This window comes from Ailuropoda melanoleuca, chromosome 5 (genome assembly GCF_002007445.2).
Source record: "Ailuropoda melanoleuca isolate Jingjing chromosome 5, ASM200744v2, whole genome shotgun sequence".
NCBI classification, from domain to species: Eukaryota; Metazoa; Chordata; class Mammalia; order Carnivora; family Ursidae; genus Ailuropoda; species Ailuropoda melanoleuca.
Window position 1 is genome coordinate 74,523,050 of NC_048222.1, and position 25,869 is coordinate 74,548,918.

The window sequence follows — 25,869 nt, forward strand, 5'->3', positions numbered from 1 at the left end:
CCAGTATAACTTCCTAGCCCTTTCTTCCCGCCCAGAGCTGAGAGGCTCCTCCTAGGAAGTGGCCGATCTGGGTTCCCCAGATCCAAATTCTGCTCTAAGAGATAAGTTTCCCGTTTAATCTATAGATTAAACCATAGACGGGTCAAGACTGGCTTCTCCGCCGCCCAGCCTCTGTTCCCTGGATCCAGTCCCCTCCCCGGAGGGCACCCCCCCCACCTGCGCCCACTAAGACTCCAGCGTTTTCCTCCAATCCCATGGGTGCCCAGCTGTCTCCACCTCAGTCTTCCTTGAACGAAGAGCGGAAAATTGAGTTAAGGCAAGCCGGGATGGGCAAGCTTGAATTGCAGAGCAAGAGTTCCACGCCCCCCCCACCCCCGCCAAGCTCACAAGTCCTCTAGGAGCACCCCCTTGGGCCTGGGATTGACTTTGGCATCTCCTGCTTGTACCGTATTCATCGAGAGACTAGTCGCGCACAGCACTCTCTCCCGTTTCCCTCGCTTTTGAGAACCGTCTAAACATACCAAACCTTTCTGGAAGGTGGCTGAGGGTTGGAGAGGAATTAGAAGGCATGGGAAGAAAGCGCTTGGGTGAGAAAGGTGCGGATTAGCACGTGGTTTCCGCCCGGACCAATGAGCGTCGGCGATCTCGTCACTTGGCCTCGGTCACCCCGCCGGCAGGGATGGCCCAGAGGAGGGCGTAGTGCTGGATACTGGGCGTCTGCCCCAGACCTCGGGTCTGCGGTGCTTGCAGCGACAAGACAGGAAAGCTCCGGGCGCTGCGCTCCTGGGGTCGGGGTCCACCCCAGCCCCGCCTCCTCCGCCTTCAGGATGCTGCTGAACCCTGTCACCTCCACCCCCTTCTCGGTCAATGACATCCTGAGACTGGAGCGAGAGCAGATTTGTTCCGAATCCTTGCAACTCCGGGGGGCACGGAGGAGCCCTGAAAGCTTTCAGTGTCTGCGACTGGTCCCAGAACCGCGAAAGGCAGAGGTTTCCAGCACCTGCAGGGCCGGCGGCGACGACAGCGGCAGAAGGCTGGACGAACCGGGGTCTCCTGGTGGTCCCTGTGAGACGGTCACGGAGATGGACGCGGAACCGGTGGGGGAGCCACGTAAGTGCGCGAGCTCAGGTCTTGGCTCCTACCCGGAGATCACGGCTTGGCGGGGGGGGGGGGGGGGGGGGGGTCACTATCAGTTGGCGTGTGCGGGTAACGCGCATCTCCGGGTCTTTCCTGCCTCTAGGGCCTAGCCCCATTTTCTCTTATTTGAGAATTTCAAATGACAGATCTATCAGCCCCCTCTACCATCCTCTCCAAACATCCAGTGTGCTTCCCGCGCCCCTAACAAAATAAGGTCCCGCATCTTAGGCGTTTCCACAGCCTGTCCTCTGATTCCCAAAAACGCATCACCCCCACTCACAGCCACACTTCCCAGAAACTCCAGCTTCTCATTCTTACAGCGAAACCCTCTACAGTATCGTAGCTGTTGATCCATCGCCACCAGACTTCCCTGCCATGTCCGAGTCTCTCTACCTTAAAGTGTCCACCAGAAGCAGCCGAGCGCCCGGGGGTGGAAACTCGGCCGGCTCTGGGGTCAGTCTCAGCCCTCTCTTGTGGCTTGCTAAGGCGCCTGGCCAACCCAGTCAAGCCTCCACCCGGATTCCTGGTCCGGACAATGAGAGGTGGCTACCAGATCCGGTAATATCTGAGTCCCTCGGCCCGATGGCCCTTCGAGCGCTGGCAGCAGATCCTTAGCGTCTGGGAGCATGGTAAGAGCAGCTCCAGTTTCCCTGCTCTGGGAGACGACTCCGGGAGTCTGGGCTCCTGGTCTCTGAAAGCACAACCTCGGGAGCGGACAGCGAGGCCCCGACGCCTGCGTCCAAGGGCAGGAAGGAAGGAGCGGGCAGTGAGTTGTGTTGCCTTGTCTCCTGCAACGCGGGAAGCTTCCACAGTAGAGTCTCTCGACATGACTTTCAGAGGGATGAAAAAGCCTCTCTTCCTCTCGACAAACATCCGCACCTCGGTTTGCAGCCTCCCGGTGCGCCTCTGGGGGCCCCAGCGAGGCCTCCCAGTCGGCCTTCCTCTGCCAGGCTGTGCCATGGCCCATCCATTCAAGACTCAAACGAATTTAACTAAAGGGGCTAGCTCGCAGTTGTTCGTTGACTGGTGGTAGCCTGGTCATTCATCAACTCCAGGAGCCTGGAGAAGATAAAACTTTGCGTGTGTTCACAGAGAAGTCTGTGGGTTTTCTGCAGTGAACTCCGAACACTAATTCCCTCAGAGCTGCTCAGCCAATTCCTCATTCACTCTGGCCTTGCTGAGAAAGAGTCACAGTCCTCGGCCCATAGCTGTCACTTAGCAGCCGAAGGCTCGAGCAAGCAGCGCAGTCCTCCTCTGGCGAACCCTGGGCAGCATGTCCTAAGTGGCTGACTGACCTGGACGCCGAGAAGGGGCCCGCACCCCGCTCCAGGAACCAAGCCCAGGACCGCTGCAATGATCGAAACTTCCTGGTAGATCCCGTGCACCTCATCTGTCCCCCAGCTAAACCACCCTGCTTTCAAGGGCGCAGGGTGAGAGGGGCTCCAGACGGTGATGAGGAGGATGCAGGGCGCTGGTACTTACCCGAGTGCCACACAGCCCCATGGCCTTCCTGGTCAGCGACTCTCAAATGGGGTCCTACTAGTTGCAAAGAGTTGCTGAAGGTCAGTTGTTACTTTTCAATTTGCTAAGAATAAAACTCCAGTCCATATTTTTCCCCTTTGAGAAATGTCTTCAGTTTCTCTGGGCACAGGCTTCTCTGAAGAAGTTTTTATTTCCTCAAACTTCAAATACCAAACAGCTTCATCACCAGCCCCCAGGAGATTGTGTCACTGACATTAGGGATTTGAAGTCAGGTTCCAACCCGCACCTTCTCTAATTAGGTGCTTCACCCCACCATGAACTTGCAGCCACTCCACATTCCTGGTTTCTCCTGGCGTGTTTTCCCATGAAAACTAAGCCTTTCCTCTCTACCCATCCTTGGGTTGAAACAGAGCTTAGCCAAGACAGAAGAGAGGTGGGAAGAAGGGAAGGAAAGAAAGGCTGTATTTTGGAGGACTTCAGGCACAGCCGCTTCAGGGTGATCGGCTAGGGCACCACCCAGGAGGAGAGGAAGTCAGAGGAAAACCAATGTCACCTTAGCAGAGACCCCCCCCCCAGGAGAAAAGGCTGCTTTAAAAAACAAAAAACAAGTGTGGATCTAAACTTTGTAGGTACCTCCAAGAGACCTTCAGTTTCCGAGCCAAGAATCAGGAGTCAGAAAAATATTTTGTTCACCTTTATTTTATTTTGCTAATTTGGATTACAGAACATCATCACATCCAAGAAAGATGGGAAGGGTCCCTGGTACCGGTGGAGCAATTGATGACCAAAAAGACAAGGGTGTGTGCAAAGGTGGGATGAAGGTGGGAGGTACTCTGGACACCGCCCTGAACTAGGATCGGAATACCCCGTGATGCGCGCGGGACCACCGCAAATAACCAGGCAGACAGGAACCCACGGGCAATCACGTCACCAAGTTGTCATTTGCTCGCGTGCTCGCTCTCTCTCTCTCTCTCTCTCTCTCTCCCCCTTTCTCCACGCCCTCCTTTCCACCAAGGGCAATTCAAAGTCAATTTACATCTAATAGTCTCCCAGATTCGCACTTGGTTCTTGCGGCAAAAACTCCCCCAAACTCGACCACACTTTAGAATCGAATCACAGCGAATCGCTCCCTACCCCACCCATACACAGACATTCTAAGAAAATGAAATTGTCTTAAACTCCTGCTCAACTACCTTTTGGGAAACCGCTGCACACCGGAGACCCTAGAGTGTCACAATTTACATACGTGCTTGCAGGTACAATCGTGACAGAGCTTGGGGGAAAGGAACGTTCAGACCCTCCTGGGACTGGGGGAGGGGTCAGTAGAGGGGCTAGAAGGGCCCGTGAAGTGGAGGCTACCAGGGGAGAGGGGAGAACCTTAAAAACAACGTGAGACTTGCTCAGGTAAGCCTGAGGCTGGGCGTTGACGCTGTTCCTTCCTGTGCTTTTAGAGCCTGGCCTCAGCGCAGCCCCGCCCCTCCACGGCGGGACCAGGGGGCCAGAGCGCTGCGTTGGCGACGTTGGCATCGGCGCGCGCGGGGACGGCACCGAGCAGCCCAAGGCGCGGCAGCGACGGAAGCCGCGCGTGCTCTTTTCGCAGGCGCAGGTGCTGGCGCTGGAGCGGCGCTTCAAGCAGCAGCGGTACCTGTCGGCACCCGAGCGCGAGCACCTGGCCAGCGCGCTGCAGCTCACGCCTACGCAGGTCAAGATCTGGTTCCAGAACCGGCGCTACAAGTGCAAGAGACAGCGCCAGGACAAGTCCCTAGAACTGGCGGGCCACCCCCTAGCGCCGCGCCGGGTGGCGGTGCCCGTGCTGGTGCGGGATGGCAAGCCCTGCCTGGGCCCCGGCGCGCCGGCCTTTCCTGGCCCCTACAGCGCGACCGCGGCGCCCTATTCTTGTTACAGCGGCTACTCCGGCGCTCCTTTCGGTGCGGGCTACGGCGGTGGCTACGCGGATGCGCCCCCGGGTCCCCCGCAGCCCGCACCTCTGGGCCGCGCAGGCTTCGCTGGGGGTGGCCCCAGCGCCAGCCCGCACAGCCATCTGCCCGCCCCGCTACAGGGTGTCAGGGCCTGGTGAGGCGCCTGCGCTCCGTGCGTCCCCCGTGTCCCGGTGCTCGGTTCCAGCCTCTCCGCAGATCGGCTCCGGCCGGGATGAGCCGCGGCGGCGATGCAGGGAATAGGCGACCCGATGGCCCTTCTCCCTGAGCAATCCCTGGAACTGAGAATTGCCCCCAACAGGCCATCCCGCTGAGGCACTGGGGACATTCTTCTTCCCAGGGATATAAAGCGTGCGTGCGGGGCCTTCGCGGGCTTCCCGAAAAGCAGCACCGGGAGGGAGGAAAGTCTAAGGTGGCTGGCAGTTTCGGGTGTTGGGGCAGTACTGAGGCAGGTTGATAGGCTCTCTAATTTGTGTGCAGCACCCCGGGGGCCTGGCCCGGGGTGGGGGGAGGAGGTGTGAATGGGGGGGGGCGTGCTCTAGCGGACCTCGATCCTCCATTAAAGCCAAGAGGTACGGATGAATGAGAAAAGTAGCGGAGTGAAGTGTGGAAATTCGAGCGACGAGCGGGGGAAGGGAAGGATCCAGGAGGTTAGGGAGAGGGACTATTGCGGGAGCCAAGCCCTCCTGGGAGTTTAAACTACTCTTCCCCCCCTCCTCTGCCCCCACCCCTCCCCCCAGGCTGCTCTCAGAGGACTCCGCCTTCACCCTCCGGGGAGGGGGTTGCTCTCTGGGAAGGTATTCCGTACATTCTGGTTCTCCCCTTCGCGGTTACTGCATTTTATCCCGTGTACACACCTCAGCACCTTGAGTAAATATACTGCATGTATTTGTGTGTGCGCATGTGCGTAGGCCGCTAGAACCTCTCCACCTCTCCTTACGCCCTAAACAACTGCGAATTAAAATACAAAATGAAGCCCAGAAGTTCTGACTCCTCGGGACTTACAGGATTCCATAGGAAGACGAAATGGATGGAGCCCTGGAGATAGGTTACCTGATTTCTTCTCTCACAGCCCCCTCTCCCTCTGTAAGGTTTCTTTCAAAGCATAACCCTTTTCTAAATTGGGCATCAGGAAAGGAGGCCTCCATGTGGCCATAAGTCCAAACACCATGGGTAAGAAGCCTGAACTTTAGAGGAAATTATGATTTCCCTCCCCAAATATGTTTGAAGTTATGCAAACTGAATACTGAAAACAAGCTCATTTTGTTAAGAGGAACAAGGGATCAAATACATTTATCTTTGGCAGGCACCAGTAGGGAGACCAGGCTCTTTTTTTCCCCCTGGGTAACATTTTTAGGTGATGAAAACTCTGGTTCTTCACCCCTCCACCACTAACTTGCCAAAAGTTAAATTCTATTTAATAAATTTGAATATTTAATCAAAATGTACTCTTCTTGCATTTGCTCATTTCTGAGAAACATGTCCTGGTTGTTTTCGCCAAGGTGGGAAACAGACTTCTTGGTCCTTTGTAAACTATACCTGACTGTGGACAGCTTACAGCTCTTTAAGTTTATGTGTTTAAGCTAAAGACAAGAATACCGTTCTTTTTTTCTTACTAACATATCCTTACATTTTCCCTCCTTTTAATTTGCATCCTTTTCTCTTTCACTTCTCTATTTTTGCTGTTAATAACAATACATTTAGAAATACCCCACAGTGTCTTGCAGTTACAGTTAGTGCTGTGCTCCTGAGGTTAAAAAGGGCAGTATGTGTACTTTAAATTTAGGAATGGAATAGACTGGTGATGGGTAGTAAGGAGAGCACGTATTGCATGGTGCACTGGGTGTTATACGCAACTAATGAATCATCGAACTTTACATCGGAAACCGGGGATGTACTGTATGGTGACTAACATAATATAATAAAAAAACATTAAAATAAAAAAATAAATTTAGAACTATCAATAAATATTCCATAGTCAATTAAGATAAGATTTAAAAAATAGAGGTTACAGTTAAAATCTCCATCAAGAGGAAATGGCCATCCAGTGTTATCAACCCTCTTTCGTTTTGGGGGGTGTTCCTTACAAGAGGGAAGTACCCACGGTCACTGAACTTAGATTCGTGACAGTTGACTTTAAGTTCAGTGTATTCTGAGTAACCATCGGTCTAGCCCTCAGTTGTTAAGTGAGTTATATTACATTTTTCCAAGATCAGATTCTGAAGTACTATGTGGTAATTAAAAAAAAAATCCTTTGTTGCTGTTCTTTGGGTAAGATCCTTACCCTCGAAATATAGCTCATCATCGCCCAGAGCTAGCAAAGTCCTGGGCTCAGGACAGAAAATTAACGTTAGTTCTTCACCCTTTTGCCCCTTCTAACAGAAAAGTAACCCAAGAGGCAGTTAGCAGACATGTGATGTTCTGAGTAGGTCTTTCTTCCCATGCTCCCTCCACACTTTGTACCGCCCGGAAAAGCACGGAGGAAGAGCCGGGGCTTGATTAAGGCTGTGAGTGAAGGGGAAAGGCGCTTGGCTCAATCATCAGTAACTCAGTCATCGCCGAACATTTCTGGAAGGGATACAAAAGGAAGTAAGATTTGGCTGCTGCCCTTGAGCAAGGTATTATCTAATTGGATGCTGGGGACTGACATGAGAAAGGTATCTAAAAATACATGGTGGTAGGTGCTGCTTGTCAGTAGGACAGACCATATGCCCTCTCGAGAAAGAAGGAGAAGGGGTGGGGGAGGAGCTGGGTGCTTCCAGGAGGTGATTAAGCCTGGTGATTAGTGTGGGAATGACACTGTTTACTGGGAGAGGTTCCAGGAAAGGTCGAAGACTTAGGAACGGAGAAAAGTGGGCACATGCCAAAGCCACGATCATATTTTCCAGTAGTTTGAGACACAATTCAAGGCTAACTTCTGGGAATTTGTAAACCGCATTCAGTTGGCTGAAGGGAGGTGGGTGGCGGCCGGAGGTGTTATGCTCATTTATGCCAAGATCCCTAAGAGGTTCTGTTGATTTACAACATTTTCTGTTCTGCTCTCCAGATATTTGCAGCATCCATATTTGCTGGTCTAAACAAACAAACCCCCCCCCCCAAAAACCCGAAAACTAAACTAACAAAACTTTGTCCATGTGCAATCCAGGTGGCTTTCTCTTCAGACAAGAGCCTGGAAGTTTGAGATTCTCAGGGCACCAAGGATTTTTTTCCAAAAGGAAAGGGGAGGGGAGGGAAACTCTCTTCCCCCCTCTCCCTACTTTCTGCCTGTCAAGATCACTTTAAAGCGATCCCTCTCTCAGCTCATCAAGGCCCCCCCCCCACCGTCCCTGCCCTGCCCCCAGCTGCCCATCTTCCATCCTGTAATCTCTCCTTCCCACTGAAAGCTACCCCTTTGTGTGTGTGTCTTGCATTCCCTTATCCGAGGCAGGGCCTTCACCAGGGAGGGGCTCTGCAAGCAATCAGCTCTTATCTGCATCGTTCAGGCCCGTCACTCCAGTCACCTCTTAATGTTCACAAATTTCCCAAATGGGAAGTAATTGACCTCTAAACAAAACAGAAAAGCTCTCAGAGAGATAGCAGAGGTTCCCTTCCTGACTGTCCCAGGGCTAGGGGTCTCACCTAGGCCAGGTGGGTAAGTCAATAAAATTGCAGACTTCCTGGCTCCCTGTCCTTCCTTCCCCCCTCCCCAGCCCCTTCCAGCCCTTCATCCCGATACCATCTGTAAATCAGATGGAGCCTGAGTGCAACTCTGCATTTCAGAGTTGCCAGAGATTTCTGGCATTTGTTTTTTTGTAATGTTATCACTACAGTGATGTGACTTTGCAGAGACATATCTGAATCTTTTAAAATTCCATTTGAAAAGTGTTCACAATCTGCAGAGTTTATATCAGCTCTTCATTGTATCAGCCTACTCACTCACCTTTTCTTTTTCCCAAAACAAGGGAACTTCCAGGCTTAGAAAGCTGTGCCTCCCACCTTCCCACAGAGAGGACTCTTCGGAGGAGCGATGGAAAGCAGTACAGGAACACGAGTTAAAGTTGTTGGCCCTCCTAGTCCCCCTTCAACTGGTAACTCAGTCTGCGACCTAGACCAAGCCTGTAACTTCTCTGGGCTTCAGTCTCTCTACTTACAGAATTGAGGTAATGGATCTCTGAGGCTACTATTCTAGTTTTGGGTGGCTTCCTTTCAGATACATTTATATTTCTTTAAAATTGTGGGATAGGTCATATACAGAAGACTACATAAAGCATCTATGTACAATTTAAGGAATAACTGTAAAGCGAACACAGACGTAACCCCCTCTTGAGGCAGGAAACAGGGGGTGCCAGCTCCCCAGCAGCCCTTCTTCCCATGCCACTTCCAGAATGCAAGCCCCTCTCCTCCCTCCTTCCCCAAAGGAGATACCAGCTATTCCTACTTTTGTGATGATAATTTATAGGCTTGTCTTTGTGGGTTTACCCACAGGGCCAGGACCCTCAACAATATGGTTTCATTTTGCCTGACTTTGAATGTCACATAAATAGAACCGTACCGTATATATTCTTCTTTGACTTGCATTCAACTTGACGCTTGGGAGATTTGTCCATGCTATTGTGTGAAGCTGTTATTTGTTCATTTTCCTCGCCTCCTTCTCCTTCTTCCTCCTCCTCCTCTTCTTCTCCTTCTTCGTCTTCTTCTTAATGTTTTAAATTTTATTTTATTATTTTTTTAAGTAACCTCTATGCGCAACATGAGGCTCGAACTCATGACCCCCAGATCCGTAGTCCCAGGCTCTACTGACTAAGGCAGCCAGGTGCCCCAAGTTTGCTCATTTTCTCTGCTACATTATATGCCATTGGATGTACATACCTCAATGCACCTATTTACTGAAAAAGTAGATGGTTTCCAGCTGGGGATTGTAATGAAGAATGCAGCTAGTGGCACCTTTCCCATGGGTACAGCTGCTGTCTCTAGCTGGGGTTTGTCCTGGCCTCTCTGAACTGACTGGCAGGGCAAGGATCTAGCCTCTGACAGAGCCTATGTATATTTCATAAGTCTATAGGCCTTACACTGATCCACCCCTTTAGTTTTGGTATTTCATTGCCTACTCATCACCACCATCTGAGACAGACTGTGTTCCTGTTCATATTCCACAGAAAGAGTCCGAGGGCCAGAAACTCAGACCATACCCTGGACCCCCTACCCTCTGGCCCTGGGTCACTCCCACTGAACACTCATCAGGGAGTTCAGGTCCTTACACAAATCAAGTGACTGTCCAGTGAAACTGTTTTCTTTATTCTCTGAGGGAAAAATGCATAAGAGGAGTGGGAGCCCTTTGGAAAGCTTCCTGAGGGGAAAAATATGAAGCAAAATGCTGGAGAGAGTGGGAAGTGGCTGGGAGAGATACAACCCTCAGTCACTTGTGGGCAAACAGATATTTAAACACTCTGCCTGTTACACCCCCTTTGCCCATTTTTTTCTACATTTCCCCCCTACACTTTGAACCCCCGGAGACGTTGATTCACACTTTCAGGTGGCCAGCTCTGGAGAGTGAAAATAATTCAGCCCTGAACTATTTCTCCTTAGGTCTACCTCCCTCACTGATGGGAGAGCTTCCTGGGAAGTCACTCTGCCTTCCTCCCTGACTCTGTTTAGACTCTAGCAAGTCTCCTCACCCTTAGCCCAAGACAAGGATGTGGTCTTAGTGACACAGTCCAGATTCCATTGTAAGAAAAACAGATATGCCCAGCAGCCTTGGCTGCAAATCTCAGAGCACTCGCTAACTTAGTCCCTCTGTGGCTTTCCTTACAAGCTGGTCTCAGCCAGACCTGCTTCCTTCCCATCCATGCCTCAGTGACTCCCACTTCCTCCTGTCACCAGCCCAGCTTAATTTCTTGAAACCCTAGGGCCCAGGAAATTGGAATCTGATGTTAAGACTTCAATGGGCCAAAGGTGAACCTCTTCTTTGATGGCTCCTATCTCCAGTGCTGTGTTGGGTCCCCTGCTGTCTCCCCCAACATTCCCCATGGGTCAGGTCCCTAGGTACCTGCTCCTGGAGCATCATGGACTTCCCCATCATGATGCATGTACTCTCTGTGTCTTTTGTCCCTTCCTAACAAAGAGCCTCATGTCTGTGACAGACCCCAATGTGTTTCCAGCACACACTGTGCCTGTCGTGGAGGAGGCGCCCAATGCCATTGGTTGATTGACCAAATGAGTGAATGGTTACCGTCTGGCTTCCTTGCACAACCCCTCAAAGTTTGCATTAAAGACCCAGATTCAGACCTAGCTCCTTGGTAGTCAGAATCCTCTAGAGGAAAATTCTCCAATGTGTGGATTGGGATCTGGTTCCTGGTAGGGGTCATCTTGAGCCGTGATAACAGGGACTCTCAAAATTTCTGTCAGCCAGAAGTAATGGCCATGGTAAAAAAAAAAAAAAAGAAGAAGGAGGAGGAGAAGGAGAAGGAGGAGGAGGAGCAGCAGGAGGAGGAGGAGGAGGAGGAGGAGGAAGAAGGAGAAGGAGAAGGCCTCTGTTTTATTCTTCTAGCCATTTTCCTGTAGGTCAGCTTACCTTTAACTGGCAAATATTAAGGATAATTAGATTGAACATTGGGGGGGCATATAAAGCCAGTATCATTAAAAGAAAATATTTAGGGCACCTGGGTGGCTCAGTCAGTTAAGCGTCTGCCTTCAACTCAGGTCATGATCTGGAGGAGTACATGCATCATCGAGTCCTGCGTCGGGCTCCCCACTTAGCGCATAGTCTGCTTCTCACTCTAACCCTTCCCCCTGTTCATGATCTCTCTCCCAGGATGCATAAGTCCTTGCTTCAAGAGGACATTAAACTCTGGGTAAGACAAGCACCTATAAAGCCAAGTATACCACAGGAAAAACCGAGAGTGGGTGCATTACACACATATAAATTATTCATTGAATTAATTGAACATTTACACTTAAAATTCCTACCCCAAAGATGCTTATAGTGGGGAGACACGAGACAGAGACTTTTGGCTGTCTTCCAATATCCATGTCCCCCTTTTTTCTTTAGTAATAGAATCCCAGAAGTTCAGTTAATCACACAGCCTTCCAGATAAAGATTCTGTTTCCCAGACTCCTTTGCAGCTAGGAGTGGCCAAGTTACTGGCCAAAGGGATGTAAGCAGAAGTGACCTGAGCCACTTCCAGGACACAGCCTTACCTGGAAGGCCCTTCTCTCCACTTCCCTTCTCTTCCAGCCCCTGGCTGCAATGCAGATGGAATGGTGAGGACAATGGCATTCATCTTCGATTATGACACAGCAACAAGTGGAAGAAGCTTAAGTCCCCAGCACCTTATCTGCTTTGCTCTGCTTACACACCAGATATTGTACAAAAGAAAAATAAGTGTTGGTCTTGTTTAAGCCAGTTGTGTTGGCTTGTTATTTGGCCACTGTTGTCTGGAGCAACTCGATGAGTATCTCATCTAGCAGAGGACACCGGCAGGTCATTAGAAAGCTAGCTGACACAAGTACAGAAGATGTTCAGAGGAGAAATAAATCAAGCCAATTGGGAAAACTTGAGGAAAGAGAAGGAGCTTGAGATAAGCCCCTTGAAAGGGTGACCATATTTGGATGGGGTGGCGGGGGGGCTTGAGGAGGGGGTGCAGGAGTAGGGGGAGGCTGGGAAGTCTACGTGGAGGAATATAGAAAGGAATATACAACCCAAAGTGCATGGGAACCAAGGACCCCGTGAGGCAGCTTGGAAGGCAGCACTCTGGATTGCGCATGGTCACAGTGTTCAGCTCGCCTGCCCTCTCCCCGGCTGCTGGCATCTACTCTGAAGGCTTAGCTGCCATTTCTGTGCAGGGAACTGGCAAATCCCACATGTACATCTCCAGCGCTACCTTTATCCAGAATTCCAGATCCCGATTGCCTGTCCCTTCCCGGACATCTCTATCTGAATATTTCCCAGACACCTTAATCTGAAACCAAGCCAATCTCTCTCCACCTTCCCCCTGCTCCACTCTGTGTATTCACTCTGCTGTTCACGCTGCTCCATCCTGCCTGTGACCCAGGCTGACTCTCCATTGTCCTATTTCACCATCCCCCTCCCCTCCTAGTCCTATTCTAGGTTCCCACTGCTACTCCCTAAGTTCAGATGATCTGTCTCTTGATCGTGTGCAATTGCCTTCTAACTGTTTTCTCTGCCTCTACTCTCTTTTCTCCTGGCCATTTTTCATGTTGCTACAGAATTTTTAAAAAACCAGCATACTATGTATTACTTGATGAAGAATTAGCTTTCTAAACACAGTCCACACTCTGTAACCCGACACATGAGAGTCTCCAGAGCTTAACTCTTACCTACATTTCCAGCCCCACTTCCTGCTAGGCTCTTCCACACACCTTCTGTGGTACTCAGCCAATTAGTCTGGCGTTCCTAAGCACACTATGCGTGGCTCCCCTTTTGGTCTCTGAGGACCAGCTCAAAAGCCACCTCCTGGAGGAAGTGAGGCTCTCAGGTCAGGATTTTCTGGGCTCTCACAACTCATGGTTTATGCTGTTGTAACACTCAAATTGCAGTTGGTTGTTTCTCTAATTGCTCCCCAATGAAAGCATAAGCCTCTTGATTGAAGAGATAAATTTTACCCAGTTTATTTTATTTTTACAAATTTTTATTGAAGTATAGCACATATAGAGAAAAGTGTATGAATGCCATACGTACACTTTAATGAAATTTCACAAGGTGAATTTCCCATGTAATCAGCACCCAGATTATGAAACAGAACATTAACATCTCCCATCCCTTGCCCGGGGCTCTCTTTTATCCCCTTGGTGTCACTGATCCCAAAGGAAACTACTAGCTTGACTTCTAACTTCATGGTTTAATTTTGCCTGTTTTTTGAACTCTATATGGAATCATATGGTGTACATTGTCTTGCCCTGTTTTCTTCACTCAACATTACGTTTGTGAGATGCATTCATGTTGTTGTGGGAGTGGCAGTTTGCTCGTTCATGTTGCTGTTTGGTTTTCCATGGTCTGAACATAGGACATGGATTTATTTATTTTACTGTGCATGGGCATTTGGGCTATTTCCAATTTGGAACTAAGTTGACCCTTGAACAGTGTGGGGTTAGAGGCACTGACCCCTCTACATAGTCAAAAATCTGCATGTAACTTTTTTTAAAAAGCTTTATTTATTTATTTTAGAGAGGGAGAGATGAGGGGCTGGGCAGAGGGAGAGAATCCTTTTTTTTTTTTTTAAGATTTTATTTATTTATTTGACAGAGATAGAGACAGCCAGCGAGAGAGGGAACACAAGCAGGGGGAGTGGGAGAGGAAGAAGCAGGCTCATAGCAGAGGAGCCTGATGTGGGGCTCGATCCCGTAACGCCGGGATCACGCCCTGAGCCGAAGGCAGACGCTCAACCGCCGTGCCACCCAGGCGCCCCAGAGGGAGAGAATCCTAATCAGGCTCCACGCCTAGCACAGAGCCCAAGGTGCAGCTTGATCCCACAACCCCAGCATCATGACCTGAGCCAAAACCAAGAGTCAGACGCCTAACAAACTGAGCCACCCAGGTGCCCCTGTGTGTAACTTTTGACTCCCCCCCCAAACTTAACTACTAATCAGAAGCTTTACCACTAACATAAACTGTCGATTAACACATATTTTGTGTATTATATGTATTACACACTGTATTTTTACAATAAAGTAAGCTAAAGAAAAGGAAATGTTATAAAGAAGATCATGAGGCAGGGTGGGGGGAGCGGTGAAATAGGTGAAAGATGAAGAGCACACTTATCTTGATGAGCAGTGAGTAATGTACAGAACTGTTGAATCACTGTATGGTACACCGGAAACTAGGATAGTGCTGTGTGCTAGATATACTGGATTTAAAATAAAGATTTAAAAACAGAAAGTCATAAGGCAGGAAAAGCACATTTACAGTTCTGTACTGTAAAGAATCCGTGTAGTAGTGGACCCGCACAGTTCAAACCCACGTTGTTCAAGGGTCAACTGTACCATGATTAGTGCTGTCATGAAATTCCTTTAAAAAAAAAAAAAAGATTTGGGGCGCCTGGGTGGCACAGCGGTTAAGCGTCTGCCTTTGGCTCAGGGCGTGATCCCGGCGTTATGGGATCGAGCCCCACATCAGGCTCCTCTGCTGTGAGCCCTGCTTCTTCCTCTCCCACTCCCCCTGCTTGTGTTCCCTCTCTCGCGGGCTGTCTCTCTCTCTGTCAAATAAATAAATAAAATCTTTAAAAAAAAGATTTTATTCATTTATTTGACAGAGAGAGAGACAGCGAGAGAGGGAACACAAGTGGGAGAGGGAGAAGCGGGCTTCCTGCTGAGCAGGGAGCCCGATGCGGGGCTTGATCCCAGCACCCTGGATCATGACCTGAGCTGAAGGCAGACACTTAACGGCTGAGCCACTCAGGCACCCCTGCCATGAAATTCTTGTACATGTCTTTTGGTGCGTATATGAGCACATTTCTGTCGGGTATGTTCTAGACGTGGGCATTCTGGGTCAGGAAGTATGCATGTGGTCAGGTTTAGCAGAGTCCCCCATTTATCCAGAGTAGTCGAGTGAGTTGACATTTCCACTAGGAGTGTTTGAACATGCTGGTTCCTCCATCTCCTCAACACCTCTTGTCAGTTTTCCTTTTCTCTACTTTTTTTCCTCTTTTCTTCTACTTCCTCGTCCAGAACATGACCATAGAGGTCGGTAAGGTGTGTTCTGTGAATACTTACTTGTACGGTGGTACAGCTGCGTGAAGCCACTGGAGAAGTGGAAAACGCTTTGAACGGGTGTGGAGTCAGTGGGCAGAGGAACATAATGAACTCCTCGTAAGCCCACACTAATGCTTGGTGTGCAGTATTTATCATTTAACTCCCATAATCACCCCCTAAATTCTGGCATCCCATGAGTCCCGTAAGCTCCCAAATTAGGACACTGAGGCTCAAAGTGATTCAGAAACTTATCCAAAACACCACCACTAAAGACAGAGGTAGAACTTGAAGGCCTCCAAAGGTCATTTACCTTCTATTTTATTCTGTTGCCATTTCAGTTGCATTTCTGGCCCCTGTGCCGCACTACGATGGAACTCCCTGAAGAGTCTTTGCTGATGATTGAGCGTCCAGCACACGCTCTCTGTGTCTTTCCAAGCCTGATATTTCCATCCCAACCTCACAGAGCGTCACCAGAGGGAAAAGGTCTGGCCTAACGAGCACCCTTAGATGTTGGAGATGTAAGAGATCACAGGGTTTTGTTCCCATGGGGTCCTGCTCTCCACCAAGGAACCTTTGTATTCAGAATCAGTCCTGTAAGCACATTTTATAGAAACATTACATACAACCCAAGACCATCCGAAGGTAATGGCACCAGGGTAGGAATCCACAGCCACTGTCTGCAGTACTTAAACTGTCCACCAGGGGACACCATTGCCTCCAGTTTCCCATCATGGGGGAGAAAATGAATTCCCCAAATTCCTTGGGCCTCCACCCAAAGCATTTGCTTTTAGCTTAAAGCAATGTTTCAGATTTCTTTTTCAAGTCAAGCCCTTTGTATTCCTGTTTGAATATTGATGATTGGGAGTGGACAAAAAGAGACTGAATCAATGGATGGAGGGCTCCGGAGACGCCCACTGTTGGCCATGGTTTCAGTGTGACAAATACTAATACTAGTGATGCTGGTGGTTGTGAGGCATGTGTAGTGTTTTCCAGGCACAAATGTCCTTCATAAATACTGCCTCTCATTTAATCACCACATGTGAAAGTGCTATTCTCACACAGCTGCAGAAACTACAGAAAGTAAGGGTCCAAATATAACCCCACTGCTCCTGTTTACAAAGCCTCGGTCCGGCTTTGCACTTGAGTGTCTAAAATATAACTGTTTGGGTTTGGATACTAACTCAGAAGGGCTGGTGAAGCACAAATCCTGCTGGGAGATGAGCCTGTCACCCTGCCTTCCCTTCCTCCTCCCCAGGCTCTCACTCAAACACCCAGATGGAAAGTGATCTGATCGGTTCCCTCACAGCCAACTGTTCTTGATCCCAAGCAGAGTTCCTTAATTCTTCCTAAGTTGAGAACAGCTTCAAGAAGGCACATAATCAATCTATTAGATCCTGGCTTCGCTCTGCCACTGACCAGCTCAGCAATGGAGGGCGAGATGCTTTCATCTCCCCGGGTTTCAACCTCATCTTGTGTAAAATGGAGTTCTGTGACTCTCCTGATTTTAAGTGATAGGAACCCAACTCACACCAGCATGAACAACAACAACAAAAAACCAAATGAAGGAAATTTCTTGGCCCACAGAGCCAAATGGCAGGAAGGCTTAACATGAAGCTGGCTAAACCCTGGCCCTTGAGCTCATCTACTCCCCCTGCCCCCTGATGACTCCCCATCCACCTTTCATCTCTGTTTCTGTCCGCGTGGTCGGCTTTGTAATCCTGGGCTGGCTGAAGCCGTGGCCAACCACCCAGCTACAGGCACCTCAGAACCCCGTCCTCACCCTGCCATAACCAGGGAGGAATTCTCCACGTTGAAGAACTAAGTGCCTCTGCATCACAGAAGCTAGCGAGCTCCAGGCAAAAGAGCAAGGATGAGAGTGCTTTAGAAAAGTCAAGCTCACCTGCCGAATACCTTCTTCTTGAGGGCTGTCCTGCCCCAGGGCAATTCCCTTGCTGGTAAGCCTCGAGTGCAGATGTCACAGTTCCTTCTGCAAGCAGGACCTGCACAGGAGCAGGTAGACTGGCCGTACCATGTGTTTGTTCCTCTCTTCCTAGGCCTCAGGCTGCGGAGTGAGGAGGGTGCCTCCACGGATCCATAAACACACTCCAGAAATCTCAAGAAAGTGACCCAGACGGATCCCCCCAAGGAGGGTATCACTTTGCATCAGTTTGTTCTGTCCATCAGGGTCACTCTGAGGACACCTCTGAGGCAGCACATTCAAAGCAGGGGCAGTGGGGACACCCCCACGGCAGCAGGTCCACCACTAATGCCACCTTGGTGTTGCGTGACCTCTCCTGGAGAAGTAGACTCACCTCTCCCCAGCATCCTTCCAGACTATGTGTCTCGGTAGTGCCACCCTCTCACAGAATCCGATTCAGCACAGCCCTTTAAAGCAGCGGCTTTTATCCTTAGGGGCAAAGAAACGGGGCAAAGCAACTCTTACACTTTGTGCTTTCCTACCTGATAGGGAAAGAGCCTCCTGACCCGAAAATGGCCTTATCTGTGGAGCAGGGCCAAGGCTCCCAGGTGGGCCAGGCTGTGAAGCACCTGCAGGCTTGTCCCCAGGCTGCAGGCACTGGGAACTGAGCGGTGACACAGAAGGGTCCTAAGAGGAAAAGGACATACCTCCATCCAGGAAGATCAAAATTGCCAGAGGTTCAAGGGCATAAGCACCAGTAAGTGACCACCGGCCTGGGCAAGTGCACACACCCACTGTCCCTGGGGCGGCTGCAGACACCCCGATACCAACCACACCAGCCTCTGGGGCTGCAGTGGTCCCCTGCCGGCTGCCATAGCCTCTGTTTGCCCTGACTGCCCCTCTATGTCCAAGTGGTGCGGGGGAGCACACACGCCAGGACTTGCTTTGGTCCATACCGCCTGCAACAAGGCTGCTCCTAGGCCGCCTCCTTCTCTTTCCCCCAGCAGCTCCCCTCCTCTCTGAGCCCCAAAGGCTAAGGAACAGAACCCCCACCTTCAGGATGACTGCGTATCCAGAGGCAGTATATCCAGGGCTCACGCAAGGATGCTATCCAGGTGGAAACTGACTTCTTCACACAGATGCCTTCTTGCTCCTTAGCACTCTCTGCCTCGAGGTCAGATAATAGAAGTGTTAACAAAAATTTTTCCAGGCTGAGCTGGTGGAAGGCCTAGCCTGATGTCTCCTTTCTCTGTCCTGATGGGGATTGTGACATGACCCAGTAGAGCATCAGGCCCTCCTTGGTCTGGACACTGACCTGAGGGCTTCATGTACACGACCCCGTTGGATCTGCAGGATATTTCTGCATGACAGCCAGCTATTAACCACTCCTATTTGCCAGAAGAAGGAACTTAGGCCAGGAGAGGCTAAGAACCTACACCTCAAAGTGGCAGAACTGGGATTTAAACTTGGCCTTTTGGAGCCAAAGCCCACCCTGCAACCCTGTATGTGCTGTTTCTTTGCAGTATCTCCTGCATGGACCCCCTTCTCTTGCCTCCCTCTCACTGGGTCAGCCTTGGAACTGGCCTCCTGACTCTGCGTTCGCTCATCATTTCCACCAGCGCTCTTTTTTTTTTTTTTTAGTTTTTTTTTAAATTCCTGTTAGTTAACATACAGTATAATATTAGTTTCAGGCGTATGATATAGTGATTCAGCCCTTGCATACAGCACCCAGTGCTCATCACAGCAAATCCCCTCCTTCATCCCCATCACCTATTTCACCCATCCCCCACCCACCTCCTTTCTGATAACCATCAGTTTGTTCTCTAGAGTTAGAGTCTATTTCTTGGTTGCCTCCCTCTCTCTTTTTTCCCTCTTTACTCATTTGTTTTGTTTCTTAAATTCCACGTGAGTGAAATCATATGATATTTGTCTTTCTCTGATGGACTTACTTCCCTTAGCATTATTGTCTCTAGCTCTATCCATGTCATTGCAAACGGCAATGTTGATGGCTAAGTAATATATATATATATATATATATATATATATATATATATATATATATAATATCCACACATTTTCTTTATATATTAATCAGTNGGACTTGATAAAGTTTTCTTATTTCAATATCCTTACCTTTATTTCTATATCCTTAGGGACCCTTCAATAAACCACTTTATCTGGCACAGCACTTTTTTTTCTGGATAAACTTGGTTTTCAGGAAATCATGAAAAATTTCCAAATACTTCATGTTTATAACATCTTGGAAATGTCAAAGTTATATATATATATATATATATATATATATATATATATATATATATAATATCCCCACATTTTCTTTACCTATTAATCAGTTGTTGGACTACTCTTGGGCTCTTTTCATAATTTGACTACTGTAGAAAATGCTGCTATAAACATCGGGTGCATGTATCCCTTTGAATTAGTATTTTTGTATCCTTTAGGTAAATACCTAGTAGTGCAATTGCTGGGTCATAGGGTAGCTCTATTTTTAACTTTTTGAGGAACCTCTGTACTGTTTTCCAGAGTAGCTGCACCGGTTTGCATTCCCACCAACAGCGCACAAAAGTTCCCCTTTCTCCGCATCCTCGCCAATATCTGTTGTTTCTTGTGTTGTTGATTTTACCCATTCTGACAGGTGTGAGGTGCTATCTCATGGTAGTTTTGATTTGCATTTCCCTGATGATCAGTGATGTTGAGCATCTTTTCATGTGTCTGTTGGCCATCTGTATGGCTTCTTTGAAGAAATGACTACTCAGGTCTTCTGCCCATTTTTAATTAGATTGTTTTTTGGGTGTTGAGTTTGATAAGTTCTTTATATATTTTGCATACTAACCCTCCATCAGATATGTCACTTGCAGCTATCTTCTCCCATTCTGTAGGTTGCCTTTTAGTTTTGTCAATAGCACTGTCTTTCTGAAACACAAATTTGATAATATGACTTCTTTCTACTTTAACACCCTCTGTAGCTGCCAAGTAGCTTATTGTGTATAGACCCTCCTGTGTGGTGGTCAAGGCTGCTTCCCTTACCAGGCAGACTCTTTCTCCTCCAGTCCACCTGCTCCAAACCTCTGGACGTGTCCAGGCCCCTTTAAGGTCTACCTTCTCCATGAAGCCTTCCATCCTGAAGCTGCCAGTCTTTGAAAGTGAGTTGAAGAGGCCCTTTGTCTAGTGGTTTTGGAGACAGGTTCTGAAACACCACAGGGGTTCTGAGACAAATGGATGCTGGTCATGGGCTGGGGAGGGGCCATCAGCTCCCTGCCTCTGCTCAGCAGCGGGAGGTTCACCTTTATCTGTCATGTATCTGGGGTCCACGTAAAATGTCATTTGAAAAGGGTCCTGCTGCTACTATACTAACATATATGTTATAATAATACAGTAATAATAGGGGCGCCTGGGTGGCATAGCGGTTAAGCATCTGCCTTTGGCTCAGGGCGTGATCCCAGCGTTGTGGGATCGAGCCCCACATCAGGCTCCTCCACTATGAGCCTGCTGCTTCCTCTCCCACTCCCCCTGCTTGTGTTCCCTCTCTCGCTGGCTGTCTCTATCTCTGTCAAATAAATGAATAAAATCTTTAAAAAAAATAATACAGTAATAATAGCATAAAAAACAGTACCCAACCCAACTTTCTAAATTTTCCAGATATGGAATTCCTCCTGCACCTGCTGTCCACTAGTGATTTGACACCTAGTGTGTACTATCCCCTGCAAGTTTAATTGCTTTTTCCTGTAGATGTCTGTCTCCTCAACTACGGTATAAACTCCTCATGGGCTGGACCAGATCTTATACTTGGTTATTTCCAGGGACCAACATGGTTTAAGAAATGTTTATTTGATCCAGTCATCTGTTGAAGGGCATCTCGGCTCCTTCCACGATTTAGCTATTGTGGACAATGCTGCTACGAACATTGGGGTGCTTATGGCCCTTCTCTTCACTACGTCTGTATCTTTGGGGTAAATACCCAGTAGTGCAATGGCTGGGTCATAGGGTAGCTCAATTTTTAACTTTTTAAGGGGCCTCCACACTGTTTTCCAGAGTGGCTGTACCAACTTGCATTTCCACCAACAATGTAAAAGGGATCCCCTTTCTCCATGTCCTCTCCAACATTTGTTGTCTCCTGCCTTGTCAATTTTTGCCATTCTTACTGGAGTAAGGTGGTATCTCAATGTGGTTTTGATTTGAATTTCCCTGATGGCTAATGATTTTGAACATTTTTTCATGTGTCTGTTAGCCATTTGCATGTTCATTAGAAAAGTGTCTGTTCATATCTTCCGCCCGTTTTTTGACCTGTTTATTTGTTTCTTGTGTGTTGAGTTTGAGAAGTTCTTTGTAGATCTTGGATACCAGTCTTTTACCTGTAGTGTCATTTGCAAGTATCTTCTCCCATTCCGTGGGCTGCCTCTTAGGTTTTTTTTTTTTTGACTGTTTCCTTGGCTGTGCAGAAGCTTTTTATCTTACAGATGACTGGATTAAGAAGATGTGGTCCATATATACAATGGAATATTACTCGGCCATCAAAAAGAATGATTTCTCAACATTTGCTGCAACATGGACGGGACTGGAGGAGATAATGCTAAGCGAAATAAGTCAAGCAGAGAAAGACAATTATCATATGGTTTTACTCATTTATGGAACATAAGAAGTAGGAAGAAAGGGAAGAAGAAGGGGGTGGTAAACAGAAGGGGGAATGAACCACGAGAGACTATGGACTCTGGGAAACAAACTGAGGGATTCAGAGGGGAGGGGGGTGGGGGAATGGGATAGGCTGGTGATGGGTATTAAGGAGGGCACGTATTGCATGGTGCACTGGGTGTTATACGCAAGTAATGAATCATGGAACTTTACATCAAAAACTAGAGATGTACTGTATGGTGACTAACATAATACAATAAAAATATTATTAAAAAAAGAAAAGAAATGTTTATTTGTTATGACTGTTTTCTGATTAAGATATTTCCCTAGGGGCGCCTGGGTGGCACAGCGGTTAAGCGTCTGCCTTCGGGCTCAGGGCGTGATCCCGGTGTTATGGGATTGAGCCCCACATCAGGCTCCTCTGCTATGAGCCTGCTTCTTCCTATCCCACTCCCTCTGCTTGTGTTCCCTCTCTTGCTGGCTGTCTCTATCTGTGTCGAATAAATAAATAAAATCTTTAAAAAAAAGATATTTCCTTAAAGACATAAAACTAAAGCCCCACCTAATACCTCCCTCTTACTCCCTCCCCAGAGGTAACCACTCCCTAAGTGTGAATCATTTCTCTGAGTTTTTAAAATCACATATAAAGGCACTCTCATGTTATGTGATCTATCATTTCCTGAGTTTCAAGGGTTTTCTCAGAGACACATGTGAGATGAAGACTGCTTTCCCATGCACACCTGTTTCCCAGTTGGATTCGAAGCTCCTGCAGGGCAGGCAGCATGTTCTATAATTCCCCTCCAACACACACCCCTCTCTTTCCCATTCATGTCACACGCTGACTCCAAGGACAATTTCTACTCATCCTTGAAGAAGTGGCATTGTCTCTTCTGCGAGGACCCTGGTGGGAGTGCTGCCAGCAAAAGGTAGTATCACCTGTTGGTTAAACACCCAAGACCCCAGGCCAGCCTGCTTGGGATGTATCTTGGCTTTATCACTTTTTAGCCAAGTGTCTGCAGCAAAGTTGGTTGACTTCACTGTGCCTTGATTTCTTCTTCTGAAAAGGGGGGGTATAATGGTATCTATTCATAGGGTGCTTATGAGGACTAAGTGAGTTAATACAAGAAAAGTAGTTCAAACAGCACATTTTCAGCATCAGATAAGTGTTAGCTACTATTGTTTTGGTGTCAAGCCAAGGATTTCTGTATTGCTGGATTTCACTTGTTTAGGAAAATCTACTTCACTCAGTCCCTATGCAATGCAAGGTCACCCTAAAATGGCTGGACATTAGTTGGCCAACCTCCCACATTAGCACTGAGCCCTCACTGGAAGGACTGGGTCTGTCTGTCAAGACCAGGTATCTCACCTGGCCTCATTTCCTCTCTTGTTCTCTTTCCATACCTTTTCTCCTGCTCAGAACTCAGATGGCTCCAAACAGCTTCCATCCCTGTATGAGGAGATAGCCACCAGGAATGTGCTGGACCCACTGTGCCAATGAGCCGAGTTTCTCAGGGACCTTCAGCCAGACTCTGCAAGGAGAAGACGGTCCCCCAGAACCAACCTCATCTCATAGAACTCCTGGTTGGACAGACCCCTCTGCCACCCCACTATGCCCCTGACCTCCCCATTCCTCCTCTAGCTGGGGTCAGTCCTGTCCAGAGGTCTCTGAGGAAGAAGCAGCAGCATGCTTGATTTGACCCATCAGTTTTTCTACTTACCAATCAGCTACCTGCTGGCTCCGACAAGAGGATACATGAACAGGTTTTCTTTAAAGGCCTTAACATGTCCTTTAACATGTCATAGAATTAAAACAGTGGCAAAGGGACTTTGGTAGCCAAAGCCTGTGACATTATATTTTTTTTACAAAACATATGAAATAAATTAAATTATAGCAACTATCTCTGCATTCTTGACTGTTTAAAACATTTTTAAAAAATCACATGTGTTAGGAGACAGAAATAAAGCTGACCTACACATTGAGAGACATGACCAAGTTCTGACTCAGTCACTAATGTAGAATTTGAGGAGCCATTTAGATTCCCCGAACCTCAGTTTCCCCACTTATAAAATGCTGGTTAAGTTCTCTTAACATCCAATTCTGTGAATTTTTAAATAGGAATGCCACAGTGCCTCCTGGTTCTGGACATTTCTATCTAGCATACCTGTTTCCTTGTCTTCCAGATTATTCTCATTTTGTCTCTTTCCTCTCCCTGCGCCCCTTCAGAGGGGATGGAAACCAGGATAAATACATAAATGGGATGAATGGCTTTGTGGATGCCCGTGGGGGCACTGTGGGGTGGTCTGGAAGGATCTGCCCTTCCTTCCCCATGTGACCCAGGTGGCCATTTCCCTTATGAACTGTGAAAACACCTGGATGGCCTTGCCTCCCTAGGGGGCAGGACCTGCCTCAGACCAAATAGGAACCCCTGGCTGAGTGACTTAACCTCTACCCAGTGATCTGTGTGGCTTTATTGTCCCAAATAACTTTCAGCAAAGTGTCTAACAGAGAAGCTCTAGTCAGCAGGTCTGGAAGAAAGCAGTTGTCTTTGTGGGTCCCCAGGCCCTGTCCAGTCAGGGGGGTCAGGAGACCCCTCTGGAGAGCTGAGCAGAGTCTTAGCCCCTACCCCTCACCCCACAGGCCTGTGCATCCCTCCCATCCCCAGAAATTGGCTCTGCCCCCTTCTGCTTCTATCATTTGCCCTGGGTACCGTCACTTTGGTGCACCATCTGACAGCCTGCTCGGTTTTATGGGGGCCACCAAGAGCTGAGGGAGTGGGAGAGAAGAAGTCTCAAATTGCTTCCGGCTGCGAGGGGTGTGGGAAGGTCAGAGCCTCCTTCCCTAGACAAACAGCCCCCAGCGTGTCTCCCCACAAGGGCCTCTGTTAAGCTGTTGAGCAGACCAGGCGCAGGGGGATCACGGCCACCCAGTTAGTGCGCAGGGAAACTTCTGCAGACAGAACCCCTCAGCCCCTGGCTCTCCAGAATCAGGCAGCTGCGCAGGGCGCACAGGGGAGGTGACCAGGGTCACCGTTAGCAAAATACTCCTGGCTTCCCATTGCCCAGTAAATCTTCCCCGATAGCTTTCTTGGGCGATAAGTACTGATGAGGGGCCTAACGAGGTTGAGTTATTACCTGCTAGCCACGTTTCCCCCGAACGCTAATCCCTTTTGCCATAAAGAAAAGCCTTTGGGGAAAACTGGCATACCCAGCCACAGAGTTGGAGGAACAGACCTTAAAAAGTCTGAGGATGGATGGAGACAGGCTTTTTGTAGGTCTGGGATTTGCAACCTGAGTGGGTTTCAGAGTGAGACAAAGAGCACAGGCAAATACAGGGTTTGGAGCCCCTCAGCAGTCCCTCCCCTGAGCAGATCACCTGGGTCCTTAGTGGCCCCCACCCCTCCTCAGAGTACCTCCCACTCTCCCACATGGAGCTGCTCAGAGCCCCCAGCTCTTTGCTACTCAAGGGACGAGGATGGGGTTTGGACTGGCAGTGGCATCGCTTGGGACTTGTTAGAAATCCATTGTTATGGTGCACCCAGACCTACTAACGCAGAGAGAGCATTTTAGCAAGAGCCCTGGGTAATTTGTGTGCTCCTCCCAGTCTGAGGAGCACTGGTCTGGCCACTCTGACTACTCTCTCCTCCCCCCATCCATCCCCCGGGGCTAGTTTTCCTGGGCTCTGGGCTGTTCTCCTTACCTCTTCTCTTACGACACATCTCTCACACCCTGCAGCTCTGTGGTGACAGTCACCAGTCAGAAAATTAAAGTCTGACCCATTCATGCCACCAAACTCACATAGCATTTTCACATTAACACGTGGAAATAATCTTAACGCAAACACTTCATAGAAAAATGGAGGGTGCCGAGTGGTATCAGTGGGATGTCAATGCCTTCGAACCACTCTGGGGGCAGAGGCCTCTGTCTAGGCTCACCTTGTAAAGGGTGGTTTAATTCATCCCTTTCCCCCTCTTTTCAATGCCTCTGCCTATAATGCTCACATGGGAGCAGAGAGAGTGAAGAAGGGTCATAGGGTAGGAGGAGCAAGGATTCTGGAAGCAG

General features: G+C 48.7%; 1 protein-coding gene across 1 annotated transcript; it reads left to right on the top strand.

The window, feature by feature from the left end:
• Positions 1 to 827: 827 nt before the first annotated feature.
• On the top strand, positions 828 to 4,696 carry NKX2-6 (NK2 homeobox 6). Its single transcript, XM_034660172.1, has 2 exons — positions 828 to 1,110; positions 4,071 to 4,696. The coding sequence occupies exons 1-2, from the start codon at positions 828 to 830 to the stop codon at positions 4,694 to 4,696; spliced, it is 909 nt and encodes a 302-aa protein (XP_034516063.1).
• Positions 4,697 to 25,869: the final 21,173 nt, after the last annotated feature.

Bases quoted from the DNA above. Each gene is read 5' to 3' on its own strand.
- NKX2-6 (XM_034660172.1), top strand. From the start codon at position 828: ATGCTGCTGAACCCTGTCACCTCCACCCCCTTCTCGGTCAATGACATC. The intron at 1,111-4,070 runs GTAAGTGCGCGA...CTGTGCTTTTAG, and splicing joins GGAACCGGTGGGGGAGCCAC to AGCCTGGCCTCAGCGCAGCC.